Below are 13,224 nucleotides of genomic sequence, written 5' to 3'. Positions count from 1 at the left end.
GGGCATCTTCCTTTCCCTGCCCTCCAGATCCAGGAAAACCTGGTGAATTTTCACCATTGGAGGAACACAGTCTAGATTTCTAAGAAACTAAACGACACTGTGTTCGGTAGGTCCACCCTCCTCACTCCACCGATCAACCGTGAGCATTTTAACCCCATTTCCCTGATCTCCCAGAAGCGCTGACACTGTTGATCAGCCTATTGCTTTTTTTTTTTTAAACTTGCGGGATCTCAGTTCCCTGACCAGGGATCGAACCTGTTCCCCCTGCCGTGGAAGTGCAGAGTCCTAACCTCTGGACCGCCAGGGAAGTCCCCTCTTGCTTTTTCAAACGTTCTCTTTCCTTGGCTTCCAGGATGCCACATCCTTCTGCATTTCTCCTGCTTCTCCTGTTTCTCCTGCACCCTCTCTGCAGATGCACCCCCACCTCACCCCTGAGTGCTGGACTTGAGCTGTGCACATGAGTACACACCGTCCTCTGGGGATCTGGTGATGTCTTCTAAGACCACAGCTTCGATTGCCATACCTGCCAATGACTCCGGATTTTGACTCTTCAGCCCAGACTTCTCCACTGGGTCCCAGACCTACTTTCCATCTGTCTCCTCAACATCTCACTGGGATGTCTCAGAGGCACCTCAAACTCAACATGCTCAAGTCTAAGCTGATAGGTACTGCCCATCCTCCTCCATCCCCCCAAAATGCCTGGTCACTGACTGACTTCCCCATCTCAGCAAGTGGCACTATCATCCATCTATCTGCATAGGCCAGGAACCTCAAATTCATCTCTGACTGTTCTCGGCGGGCACTGTTCACATCTTGTCCACATTTGGTCATTGACGGCGCATTGACAATGCTTGGCACATTCGAGGGACTCTCAGGAAGACTGGTTGCAAGGAATAAATGGATGGATGGATGGATGGATGCAGGAATGGATGCGTGGATGGATAGATAGATGAGTGGGTGGATGGATGCATGCATGAAAGAAGGAATGGATGCATGGATGGATAGATGCATGCCTGGATGGTTAGATGGATGGATGGATGGATGGATGAATAGATGGATGGATGGATGGATGGATGAATAGATGGATGCATGGATCAGTGGATGGATGGATGCATGCATGAAGGCATCTGATCTGTAGCATTGTTTCCTATCTCCTTTCCATAGAAGAAGACAATCTTCTTTTCTATTTTCCTTCTTTTATCTCTTTCATTATTTTATTTTATTTTATTCTAGGTCACACTGTGTGGCTTGCAGGATCTTAGTTCCCTGACCAGGGAGTGAACCCAGGCCACAGCAGTGAAAGCGCTGAGTCCTAACCACTGGACCGCCAGGGAATTCCCTCTTGCATCATTTTAAACATAGTGTCTTCCTACTATCCAGCCTCCCTTCCTCTGTAATCCTCCTGTTACCTTATATCTACCTCCACTCTTGCCCTCCCTATATTGACCTGACATCACTTATCAATATCTGCCTTTTCCTCCGGCTCAGGAAGCTCCTTGGTGGCAAGAGAGGTACATTCCTTCTCCGTGTGCCCTGCGTTCTTTTCTGGGCCTTACCCAGGGTATGTTTGTAATACATAGTTGGTGAGAGATTGCTGTTTCTGGAGTAGAACTTGAACTTGGATGCATGACATGCTCAATTACTGGTCATCTGTATGTCCAGTGTCTGTGATAATTTGCCCAGACATCTGGCGAGCACCTGAGGTGTCTCCAACTTGTTGCTGTTATGGCCCCTGGTAATGCCACGAGGAAAAGAGTGCCACTGCCTAGAAGTTCTAGAAAACAATGTCGACATCTAATGACTTCTTCTGCAAAACCTGAGGTGCCATTGGCCAGCACTGGCCATCAGCCGCGTGTCTCACCTTGCAGGTGGGTCAACCAGAGAGGCTGGTGGTGGTGCTCCGAGGCAATCGACAGGGTGTTGAGGGCGACGATCAGGATGACCAGCCAGTAGAAGACCCTGGACTTCACCGCATCGTGGCACTTCCAGCGGAAGACGCGGTTCCACCGCCTCCACTGTCGGCTGAGAAGGCGGGGGGCGGGGCCAAGGCTGGGCTACATCCAGCCCCTCCCCAAGGCCGCCTTCAGGCGGCTCCAGCCACACTTAGTCTCACCACCCACTCCCTCCTCCAGCCACATGAGAGGGCCAAGGACGTGAGCTGCAGAGACAGATTGCAAATCTTGCCTCTTAGAGCAAACGTCTTCACCTTTCAAAGGAGAATAGTGATGGTGCCGACCCCGGAGGGAATTAGAGACGGTGCCCGGCGCAGAGCAGGGCTCCGTGCGTTTCCACCTTAATTAAAGCAACACTGCCCCGTTTTGCCCGTCATAAAGGCAATTCGTGAACGACGTGGTCATACCTGGTGTAGGGGAGGCAGAAAGGCACCTCCCCTGTCGGATCCACCTTGTGCAGCGCTCACCAAGGTTAGAACCTGCGCGCCCTTTGGCCCAGCAAGCCTGTTTCTAGGGATCTGCCCGGCAGACAGGTTCACCCTTATGCACAACGGTTCCCTGTGGCACTGTGTGTATTGCCCCAAACTGGACAGATTACATAAACAGACTACAACGTATGCACACTGTGGAACGCCTGACATCCAACGATACATCCAAAGACGGCGTGTGAGCTCTCCCCCCTTGCAAAGATGTGGAGCGACCTTAAACGCATGTCACTAAGTAAGAAAAGCTGATCTGAGAAGACCACACACACACTGTGTGAGTCCAATTAAACGACGACGTTCTGGGAAAGGCAAGACCATGGAGACAGGAAGATCAGCGGTTGGTTGCCAGGGCTGGGAGGTGGGGTGTGAACAGGCAGAAACAGAGGATTTTTAGGGCAGCAAAAATACTCTATACGACGCTATAACGGTGGGTACGTGTAAATTATACGTTCGCCCAAACCCACAGAACGTGCAACACCAAGAGTGCGCCCCAACGTAAACTATGCACTCGGACGATGCAGGTTCATCAGTTGTAACAAATGGACCACCTGCTGGGGATGTTGATGGTGGGGGGCGCTGGGCGTGGCGGGGGGACGGGCAGGCAGGAAATCTCAGCACCGTCAGCTCAATTTTGCTGCGAATCTGAAACTGCTCTGAAAAAAGAAAGTCTTAGAAAAATAAAAAAAGGTTTGTGTCTGCATATAGTTGCCCTCAATAGAACATTCTAAATTTAAAATGTCAGTTGCTAGTTTACGTGTGGATCGCATTCATTTATCCGACGAGCCCTCCCGTGTGCTGGGCACTGTGTTTGGTTCTGAGGTGGCAGTGGTTAATATGAGAAAACCTCATCGTGTAAAACGTGAAGACAAAACCAAAAACCACCGGGGTGTGTGTGTGCGTGCGCGTGTGCGTGTAAGAGAAAGGAAAGCGTACAAGAGGCTTCAGAGGGATACAAATCTAACTGTTACCATGGTTACCTCTTTAAAGGGCAGAGAAGACCTTCGTCGTTTCTTTGAAGTATTTCTCTATTGTTGGATCTTTCAAAATCACAGTCATGTATGAATTTGGAAAAGGAAGTGGCCAAACAGAACACACTGTCCTCTCCAGCTTCCTGCCTCCAGCTCATGGTGCCCACAGGCTAACTCCCCGTCCGGAGCAGAGGTTTCCAGGACTAATTATCCCACCAGCTCCCAGTTTCTTCCTTACGTGGTGAGTAAATAGGTCATCTGCCCAGTGCCCTCCAACTGCGCTAAGGGAAAGCGACCCAAAAGCCACCTAGGGAGGTGACCGGGGTCTAACTACATGTCTCAGGGAGTTGCGGGCTGGGAGGACCCGCAGCTGGGCAGATACTCACATAAACTGGATGACTTTGTTCAAGCCTGCGATTTCATACAGGCTCTCTGTGTCAGAGCCACCTTCATCCAAAGCCAGCTTCCCTGGGGACAGACAGGTACAGTTGGCCAGGCTTCCGGGCCCCTCTGGGCTGGACACACCTGGAAAGGGCCCGCTGACTGGGGACACCTGTGACAGCGACCCTGGGTGGGCCTGGACCCCTCCCTCTGCGCTTTCCTGAGCCCTAGAGAGCCCGCATCGGCGGGGAGGGCGGGTCACCAAGGGGCAGTGCAGCACTTTGGTACTTCGCGCTCCTGGAGGGCCCAGGGCACAGCAGGCCGCCTCCATCGCAAGGTGTCAGGCTAGGCCTCTAGGGGCTGGGTTTTCTTATCTGCAAAGTGGTGATGCTGTTCCTGCCCAATGGGCCCCCTGGGGCTGCAGCGGGGGGGTCGGGTGTGGAGGTGCCCGTGTGGGAGCTGACCGCGAGGGCAGCTCTGGGGGGGCTGCCGACCTCGGCCCGTGGCTCCAACCTTCTCTCAAGTCGTCCACATCCATGACCTCGCCCTGCGTGATCCAGCTCAGGTAGCCCCGGAGGTCCTCATCCAGCTGCTGCTTCTCCCGCAGCTTCTGGAAGGTTCCCCTGGACTTGGCCTTCTCCCGCTCCTTGGTGAATTCCCTGCAGGGGGGCAGGGGACGGGGAGGAAGACCGCAGTGGGAGGGATGGAGCTTCCTGGGGCGAGGGAGCCCGTTCTGCGGCCGGACGTGCCCCCGCTGGCCCAGTGTCGCCTGGGGTCCGGGGCCCTTTAGGGAGGCTGAGGGGCAGCCCTCTCCCCTTCACCAGCCCCGCCCTCCAGGGCCCCTCCCCCGCCCCGTTCCTTCTTTTCCTCCCATCTCATTTCTCCCGCCTTGTCTTGGGTGACCCTGGACATATGGGTTAATGACATGACCGTCCATTGCCCTAACAGATTTGCCATGGACCCTCCGATTTTCTGTGCTGCCCTGACCCTTTAGGCTGCCTGAGGAATTTAGCTCTGCTTGCAGACTTAAGGCCCTGGGGGACATGCTCCTGGGCCTGGAAGAAACCAGGCAGCAGCACTGGAAGGAAAGGACCCGAGGGTCAGCGAGGGTTCAGAGCAGCAGGGGGAGCCCTCAGCCCCCACGCAGGGTGAGGAGGGGAATCCAGCCCGGTCCCCCCTCACTGGGCTCTGAGGGGTGGGCTGGGGGCAGCAGGGTCGGCTCGCACCGCCTGCACCCTCAGCACTGCCCAGGGCAGGAGGGGCTCTTGACCATTCTGTGCCCTGGCCCCTTTGGGGGTCCGGTGAACCTATGGGTCACTCCTCAGAACAACGCTGTAAAATGCTCCAAATGAAACCATAGCTTGACAAAGGAACCGATGAGTTAAAACATAGTTGTTGAACTATAAAGTGGTGATAAAGTAACATATATGCTTCTTTATTGAATCATTAACTAGCAAGATCAGCCGCAGTCTAATAACTGTCATAATTTTGAAGTAGTAATATTTGCAACACCTGTGATATGACAAGGGCTTCCTGTTGGGACAAGTCATGGGCAGAGCTGGTACCACTTCATGAAAGGAAGCGCTGCATTTCAGTTAGACTCAAAAAATAAAGGCAAGTTCTTCCTATCCTAGTCCATGGACCCCCTGAATTCTATGTCCAGAGTGCCTGGAGGGAAGCTCCTGTGGTGGGTGATGGTGAGGCACAACGGGGCCGATGGCCACTTCCAGGCTGCCCACCGTAGCTGGGTGGAGCCGTCACAGAGAAATAATGACCATGAGTGCTCAGCACTTCTGATGTGCTGGCCTCCATTCTAAGTACTTTATAGGTATTAACTCATTTAATCCTCCCAACAGCCCTGTGAAACAGGCACTGAAATTATTCCTATGTGACAGATGTGGCTCACGAGGCACAGAGAGGTTAGGTAATTAGTCAAAGGTCACACAGCCACCAAGCAGTAGTGCAAGGGTTTAAAGTTGGGCCTCTTGCTCCAGAGTCTGTGTGCTTAGCCCGAAGGCCATGCTCAGTGCCGAGCTTCAGCCCAAGCACCTCCAGGGACAGGAGGCTGGGGTCTCGGGGCTTCACGTGGACAGAAGGAAGTGAGGATGGGAGAAGGCTTGAGGAGAAGGGAGAAAGGTGAAGACTGGAGGGGCTCCTGCCTGCACCTGTTCTCTTCCTGGCTAACAGGGAGCACGCTTCTGGCCAAAGGGGAGCCAGGGATGAGCGGGGGTTCTAAGCCACATCTCTCCGCCCACTGCCTCCCCTCCTCCCCCTCCCCCTCCTTTCCCCGCCCCCCGCTTCTTCCTCCCCTCTCTCCCAGCTGTCTTTGAGCCCCTTACCCGCTCAGGACGCCCAGCACCAAGTTGAGGATGAAGAAGGAGCCCAGCAGGATCAGGGTGACAAAGTAGATCCAGGGCCACTCGTTCCCAATGGCATCGTTGACCTGGTCCAGACGCAGGTGTGAGCCCCATCCCCGATGTGAGGGCTTAGGCCCCCTTGTCAAGCTGGCCCACGCACTGCACCCGACCGTGGGGGCAAGGAAAGAGGCCATCTGGGTCCAGAGAGGAAGCCTCTTCTAGCCTGAGGACCTGGGACTGGGCCTTGCTGATGGCTACCTGGCCGGTGGGACTGACGCCTGCCTCTCTCCAGCCCCCGGGCTCCCTGCCTGACCCTGTCATGCCGGCCACCTCCAGTCGGCCTCTTTACAACCGAGATTTCTCACAGGAAGAAGCACTAAAAAGCCTTGGCCTGCACTTGGCCGGCTCCTTCAAGGAAGCACGTCTGTGACCCTGGATGAGGCGCCGACATCTCTGAGCATCGTTCCATCTGCCTCCTGAGCTCGTTCCTCACAGGCTGCTCACGGGCGAAACAACACGCGTGACCGTCCTTTGGAACGTTTAGTAATTGGCTCCCATAATCCGAGTTTACGAGAGCTACTCACACTAATCCTTTATATTTGCAAAGCATTTGATGGGTTTACAAGCGTCCCCCATAGGCAGTGTCACCCCGCGGCTGAGCTCCGGGGTTGGAGCCGGAAGGTTAGAGGTCAATTCTTGGTCGTGTCGCTCACTAGTCCAAGAGTGGCCAAGTTACTGAACGTCTCTGAGCCTCGGTTTCCTTATCTGGAAAATGGGATCAATGCCTCCCATTGTTGGAGGATCAAAAAAGAAACGCAACCTAACTCTTGTAACACCAAACAAGTGACCTTCTCCAACAAGGGAACTTCTACAGCACTAGGTGCCCGCACTGTGGTAATTCAGTTAATGCCCCCATCGTAACTACCCTATGATGCAGATGAGGAACCTGATATCCAATCATATTTTTATGGGAAAGCAATCTTGCCCAGCAGCGAGAAGAGAGACTCAAAGGGCCCTTCCTTCCTCAGGAAATCTGAGATTCCAGGCCATCAGGAGCAAGTCACTCACAGCCAGGCTTAGGACAAGTTAGGAGAGGAGACCAGAACCCGCCGAGCTCCTGGTTTCCATCCCTCACGTGCTCTTGGGGCTGCGGACACAGGTGGTACCTCGGCCGCCCCCAAGGATGCTAGGACACACACCTGAGGCCCAGAAGGGCTCCCCGGGGAGGGGCGAGGAGAAGCAGCAGACCCTCAGCCCGGCACTGGCAGGCCCCACCCGCTCCCGGTGAGCCTGTGGTGGGGAGACAGCCGGCGGGCTCGGGCCCAGACCCACCCAGTAGAGGACGTCGGTCCAGCCCTCCATGGTGATGCACTGGTACACGGTGAGCATGGAGAAGCCGAAGTTGTCGAAGTGGGTGATGCCGTGGTTGGGGCCTGGCCAGCCGCTCCGGCACTCGCTGCCGTTGATGGTGCAGTGGCGCCCTGAACCCGTCCGGGCGCAGGGCGACGGCTTCTCGTTCTCCACCGTGGCCACGATGTCTGTGGGCGGGCGGGGGTGGTAAGCACCGGCGGAGGGGCAGTAAGGGGGCAGCAGGGTGCGGGTCTCAACATCAGTTTAAAGTCGGGGACGTGGCCTTGCTGGGAGAGTGTGGTTCAGACCATGGGGGCTGGGCCGAGGGCACGGATACAGATACGGCTACGGCTACACGGATACGGACAGGGATACAGGCGTCTGCAGGCAGGAGCTCGGGCCCAGGGCCTCACTGGAGGCGCGGCTTCTAGGGACCACAACCGACGTAGCAGATGTGATGTATCGTTTGTACCCACAGAGCTTTGTAAAAGGAAGCAGCAGCCTGGCCTGGGGCGGAGGTGTGGACCGGGCCTCACACTCCGGCTTGAGAGCTCTGTCTGGGATACAGAAGTGGGGATGCACCCCGATGCTGGGATGCGCTGGACAGACATCCAGACTGGGGTGGGTCTGCTCTTAGGGGGCGTCCCCAGCAGGCCTTAGCATCCAGGGGGCCCATGAATGGGGCTCTTATTGTCTCTAAAGCCTGCAATGTGGATGACATCTGGGTCCCCTTTTCCCCTGGGTAGGTTTGGTCTCCTTTTCTGTTCAGAGAGGTCAGCCCGTGAGAGATCGAGTGGCCCTTCCTTAACCATGTCACCAGAGGGCTCAATCCTCAGGAGGTGGGATAGGGGGCACAGATGGTCCTGAGCTTGGCGTGTGGTCCCCAGCCCCACGAAGCTGGGTAGCCCCCATCCCAGAGCGGCTTGGTAGTGCTACTGGTCAGCACTGGTCAAGAACTCGTGTGAACACCAGGCGAGACCCTCGAATTTCGTTTGAAGGTTGTGCTAGAAAGCCCCCTCCTCTCTGCCCTGATAATGGCTATGAGAGGACAGAGATTGTTATGGGGACAGGAGGAGGCTGAGACAGGGCAGATTAGGAACAGGACCAGCGAAAACGCCGTGAGAGCTGTCGTTGGAGCTGGGTTGCCTGTCCCCTTGGGGGAGCGCAGGGAAGTGGGGAGGATCCCCACCCTGTGGGCCCTGGACTAAAGCTAAGACTCCAGTTACAAGGCAAGTACAGACAGAAATTCGGGCTGATCTTGAGCCTACATCTCAATCCACAAGTGGCCAGAAAGCCCAAGGACACCAGCCTTATCTGGGGCAGGGGTGCTTCAGAGCAAGAACCTGACCGCTCACTCCCCTTGCCCCCTGACCCCAGCAGAGCTGTTTTTCCCCCAATCTCCCTTGTCCAGGAGAAACCCATCCCCAAGGTCAGTGGATGGGGGAAGCAACGACCTAGTCCTAGGGCTTCTCCACGGCTGGGTGAATCCCTCTCTGGAGATGTCCCCAGCCCTTCCCGACACCCCGGCCTGGGAAGCTCACCCGTCCCGATGAAGTAGCAGGTCTTGTGCATCTTGCCCTTGAAAAGCTCCAGCCCGATGATGGCATAGATGATGACCATGAAGAGCACGAGCAGGGCGATGTGGAACAGCGGCAGCATGGCCTTGAAGATGGAGTTGAGGACCACCTGCAGGCCTGTGGGGGGAGAAGGCGGACTTAGCCCCCCTCTTGGCCTCCTGGCCCTCCCTTGAAGCCTCTGGGACACCAAGGTAGGAGGGGGCCCAGAACTGGGGCGAGGGGGAGGGGGTCTGCCACCCACTGGGCACCCCGGACACCAGCCGGAGCGGTCTGAGCACGCGGAAGGCCCTCAGAGCCTTGACGTCCAAGCCTGCGCCTTTGCTGCTCATCGGGGCTGTGTGGCTCTGGATGAGGTTGACCTGCTCCAGAATCACGGTGAAGACCCTGAGGAGGACGAGAGGGAGAGAAGACGACCCAGTGGTCAGCTAAGCCTCTGCCCCAGGGGTCAGGGGCCCTGGGTCCCATCCATGCTCAAGGTACCGGTGGAAAGACTCGGGGAAGGCGGGAAGGTACAGTTCATCAGCCGCTAGCTCTGGTTTGGTGACGCCCGTCTGGGGAGTTTTAGAAAAAATCCCGAGGCCATGTTCAGGCTCAGTAAGAAGAGTGTTGGGTCCATTTGTGATGGCCACTCTGGGTCCTGAAGGTGGCTGAGATGCTGGCGCCGCGGGCAGCTACGGTCAGGCCGGGGGCTGAGCACACCCCGTGCTGGGTGGAGGGTTCCAGCGGCCCACGCTCACGGTGGGAGGAAGGGGAAACGCGGAGGAGAGGGCCCGGAGCTGGTTCTCCCTCGGGCTCTGCTTCACCGCATTGCTGACAAAGCCCCTTACGGTCCTTCCTGAGCTCAGGTTACTCAGATTTTGCCATTATCCATTGAGGCCTATCTCAAGTCCTTCTTTATGAATCCTTCTGCTGACATCTGGAGCCCCCTGGGCTGCACCGCGTGTGCAACAGCGGTGCGCTGTGTGGCCTTGTTCTGCACAGACTCGTGGCCTCCAGCCAGGCAGTCCGTCAAGGGCAGAAGCTGATTCACAGAGTTCTCTTTTCCCTGCTGTGCCTGAAGCAGCACTGGGCAATTAGTAGATAAGCGATATAATTTTTATTGAGTGGACGGGCAGCCTAGTGGTTAAGAGAGCAGCCTCTGGAGCAAGAGTGCCTCGGTTTAAATCCTGGCACTGCCACTGGCTGGCTGTGTGGCTTTGGGTGGGTTGCTTGACTTCTCTGCGCCTTACCTTCCTTAAATGGAGAAAATAAGAGGATTGTTGGGAGAATCAAATGAGATGGTACATGTAAAGCGCATAGTAAGTGTATGATAAACGCTGCTGTTATAATTAGGTCGTGGCTACCAAACCTTATGTTATGGGCTCAACCATGCTCCCCCCACTCCAAATGCATATGTTGAAGCCCTGACTTTTGGGGCCTCAGAATGTGGCAGTATTTGGAGATAGGACCTTTAAAGCGGTGATTCAGTGAAAACGAGGCTGTTCAGGCGGGCCCTAATTCAATCTGACTGGTGTCCTTGGAAGAAGAGGGAACTTGGGCACACACCAAGGGTGCGTGTGGATGGAGGAAAGGCCACGTGGGGACACAGCGAGAAGGCGGCCGTCAGCAAGCCAAGGAGGGAGACCTCAGGAGAATCCAGACCTGGCCACACCTTGATCTTGGACTTCCAGCCTCCAGAACAGTCAGAAAATACATTTTTGTGGTCTCAGCCCCCCAGTCTGTGGCATCGTGTTATGGCAGCCCAAGCAGGCTCATACAGGTTATTAAACGTCTGTTCTCATGGACCCAAATAACAGGTGCTCAACACAGGTCCATGGAATAAATGAATAGACGATAATAAAGCATGAGAAATTTATGAACGTCCAGAAACTGCTGGGCACTGGAGCCACTCACACATTTCCAGTTTTGTGTGAAGAGAATAAGGAGGGAATTCCCTGGTGGCACAGTGGTTAAGAATCCTCCTGCCAATGCAGGGGACACGGGTTCCAGCCCTGGTCCGGGAAGATCCCACATGCCGTGGAGCACCTAAGCCCGTGCGCCACAACTACTGAGCCTGTGCTCTAGAGCCCGCGAGCCACAACTACTGAGCCCACGTGACACAACTACTGAAGCCTGCGCACCTAGAGCCCGTGCTCCACAACAAGAGAAGCCACCGCAGTGAGAAGCCCCTGCACCGCAACAAAGAGTAGCCCTCGCTCGCCGCAACTAGAGAAAGCCCGCACGCAGCATCGAAGACCCGACGCAGCCAAAAATAAATAAATAAATTTATTTATTTTTTAAAAAAAGAGAGAGAGAATAAGGAGACCGGCGGTGCCTGGCTGGGGAGGGTGTGACCCGTGGGCGCCCCCGCTGCCCCCCCGCCCACACCCCTGCACTGCCGCACCTGCCTCCGGGCCCTCGGGCAGCCCGCTGAGCTCAACCCCACCCGCAAGCCTCACTCACCCCAGGAAGACGATGATGAAGTCTAGCACATTCCAGCCATTGCGCAGGTAGGCGTCCTGGTGGAACAGGAAGCCGTAGGCGATGATCTTCATGGCGGCCTCAATGGAGAAGATGATGAGGAAGAAGTACTCCAGCTTCTCCTGCGGGGCGAGGCAGTCACACCACGGCTCCCCGACCTCCGCGCTCTGCTCTGGCCACTCTGCGGCCTTATCCACAGCGTCCCCCACCGCCAGCTCCCCCCCCCCCCCCGCGCGTGGTCCCTCCCCAGGGGGCCTCTGCCATTTTGTGTTCCTCCTCCCACCTCATCTTCTTAGCTGATCCCTAGCTGAAAATGCCATATATATTTCCATCTGGTTCATTTCCTATCTTACTCACTGCAGTATAAGCTTCATGAGGTGTGGGGATTTTTGTTATTTTTTTTTTAATGACTTCACTTCTCAGGCCTAGAACTGGACGAATAAATGAACGGTCAGGGCGGCCCCCAGAGTGAAGGCCCCCAGATGGCTCCTGTTTGGGTGGCTTTCTCCTCCCTCATCCCGAGGACTCACAGTAGGAGGTGGGGGGCAGTCCTCGGGACTCCAGCTGGGCCTCCCTGGCTGGTCAGGGTCTTACCTCTCATGTACTTTTCTGTAACCCCCGGCCCACCCCAGCTGCCCACACCCGCTGCGGCCTGCAGGCAGCCACTTAAAGGGCACGAGCACCATCACGCCGGTGGGTGTTGGGGGTCACTGTGCCTGGACGAGGCCCCACAGGTCGGAGGCCAAGGGCTTCGGCTTAGTGCCCCCTGCAGAAGGCCTTGCCCACTCCCCCAGGCCCTCCCCTGTTGGCCAGCTCTCTCAGCCTCCCATCCTGGCCCGGTCACCCTGCCCTGTCCTCTGGGCCCAGGAGAGAGCTATTTCTGGAGAAGCAGGTCACTCCGTCAGAGCTCCAGGCTGACGCCACTGTCCTTGCAGCCATCCCAGCCAGGTTGGCGGCTTCTGAGAGCCCTGCACACGCACCCTCACCAGCGAGCCCTCCCTAAGCCCGCCCCGTCCCAGACCGGGCTGCAGCCCTGCAGGACCACAGGAGCACGTAGAGAGAACTGGACCACCGTGCTCTGGACCTCACAACCCAAGCCCGTATCACTGTCAGTCACCCACCCCCACCCCAGAAAGCCCGCCACCACCGGGCCAGCACACTAGGGAGCCATCACTGTATTGGGGCCACCCTGCTAGTGACCTGGAAGGGAATTTACTTTAATGTCCAAGTGGGTAGATGTGGAAAGCAAGGGAAGAGGTCGCCAACGGCTCATTACTATGGATCTGGTCCCAGAACCCTCCCAACTTGGTATTCAGAGCCTTTTCCTGAAAGCAAGGTCTCCCTTTGTATGTTGAGGGGGAAACTGAGGCATATATGGGCTAAGCCTGCTTTCCTTAACGTGGACCCTAATTCCTTCCACCAACTTGTAGTTCCAAAGCTTTCTCCTTCCTCCAGAAAACAGTAAGGTAGGGTTAGAATGCAAAGCAGCACCGTTCCCTTCAAGGGCCTGTGTAGGGCCACCGGTGGGAATTGGGGCAATCGCTCCACGGAGAGGCCCTGCCAAGGGCGTCCGGGTGGCCCCTGCGAGGGGGTGGGCGCAGCACGGCCACGGCAGGGCTGAGGGGGGCGGGGGTCCATTCCCCCGCAGGGCAGGCTGCCCGGGAGGCAGACACAGCATCAGGAGAGAGGCAGGA

The 13,224-nt window shown here is 56.3% G+C and overlaps 1 protein-coding gene across 1 annotated transcript in view; it reads right to left on the bottom strand.

Moving 5' to 3' along the window:
• Nucleotides 1–13,224, bottom strand: part of CACNA1S (calcium voltage-gated channel subunit alpha1 S) — a gene marked incomplete at both ends in the record, with an annotated part of 59,686 nt that overhangs the window by 33,612 nt on the left and 12,850 nt on the right. Inside the window, 8 exons of the mRNA XM_081225318.1 lie at nucleotides 1,862–2,022; nucleotides 3,792–3,873; nucleotides 4,300–4,445; nucleotides 6,126–6,229; nucleotides 7,476–7,681; nucleotides 9,035–9,187; nucleotides 9,312–9,454; nucleotides 11,513–11,652. Coding sequence (XP_081081444.1) covers nucleotides 1,862–2,022; nucleotides 3,792–3,873; nucleotides 4,300–4,445; nucleotides 6,126–6,229; nucleotides 7,476–7,681; nucleotides 9,035–9,187; nucleotides 9,312–9,454; nucleotides 11,513–11,652 — 1,135 coding nt within the window. The remainder of the gene's footprint in view (nucleotides 1–1,861; nucleotides 2,023–3,791; nucleotides 3,874–4,299; nucleotides 4,446–6,125; nucleotides 6,230–7,475; nucleotides 7,682–9,034; nucleotides 9,188–9,311; nucleotides 9,455–11,512; nucleotides 11,653–13,224) is intronic.

Source organism: Mesoplodon bidens (genome assembly GCF_964165515.1).
Source record: "Mesoplodon bidens genome assembly, chromosome: 2".
Classification (NCBI taxonomy): Eukaryota; Metazoa; Chordata; class Mammalia; order Artiodactyla; family Ziphiidae; genus Mesoplodon; species Mesoplodon bidens.
Note: the sequence above shows the minus strand (reverse complement) of the source record. Positions and strands in the feature narration are given on the sequence as shown.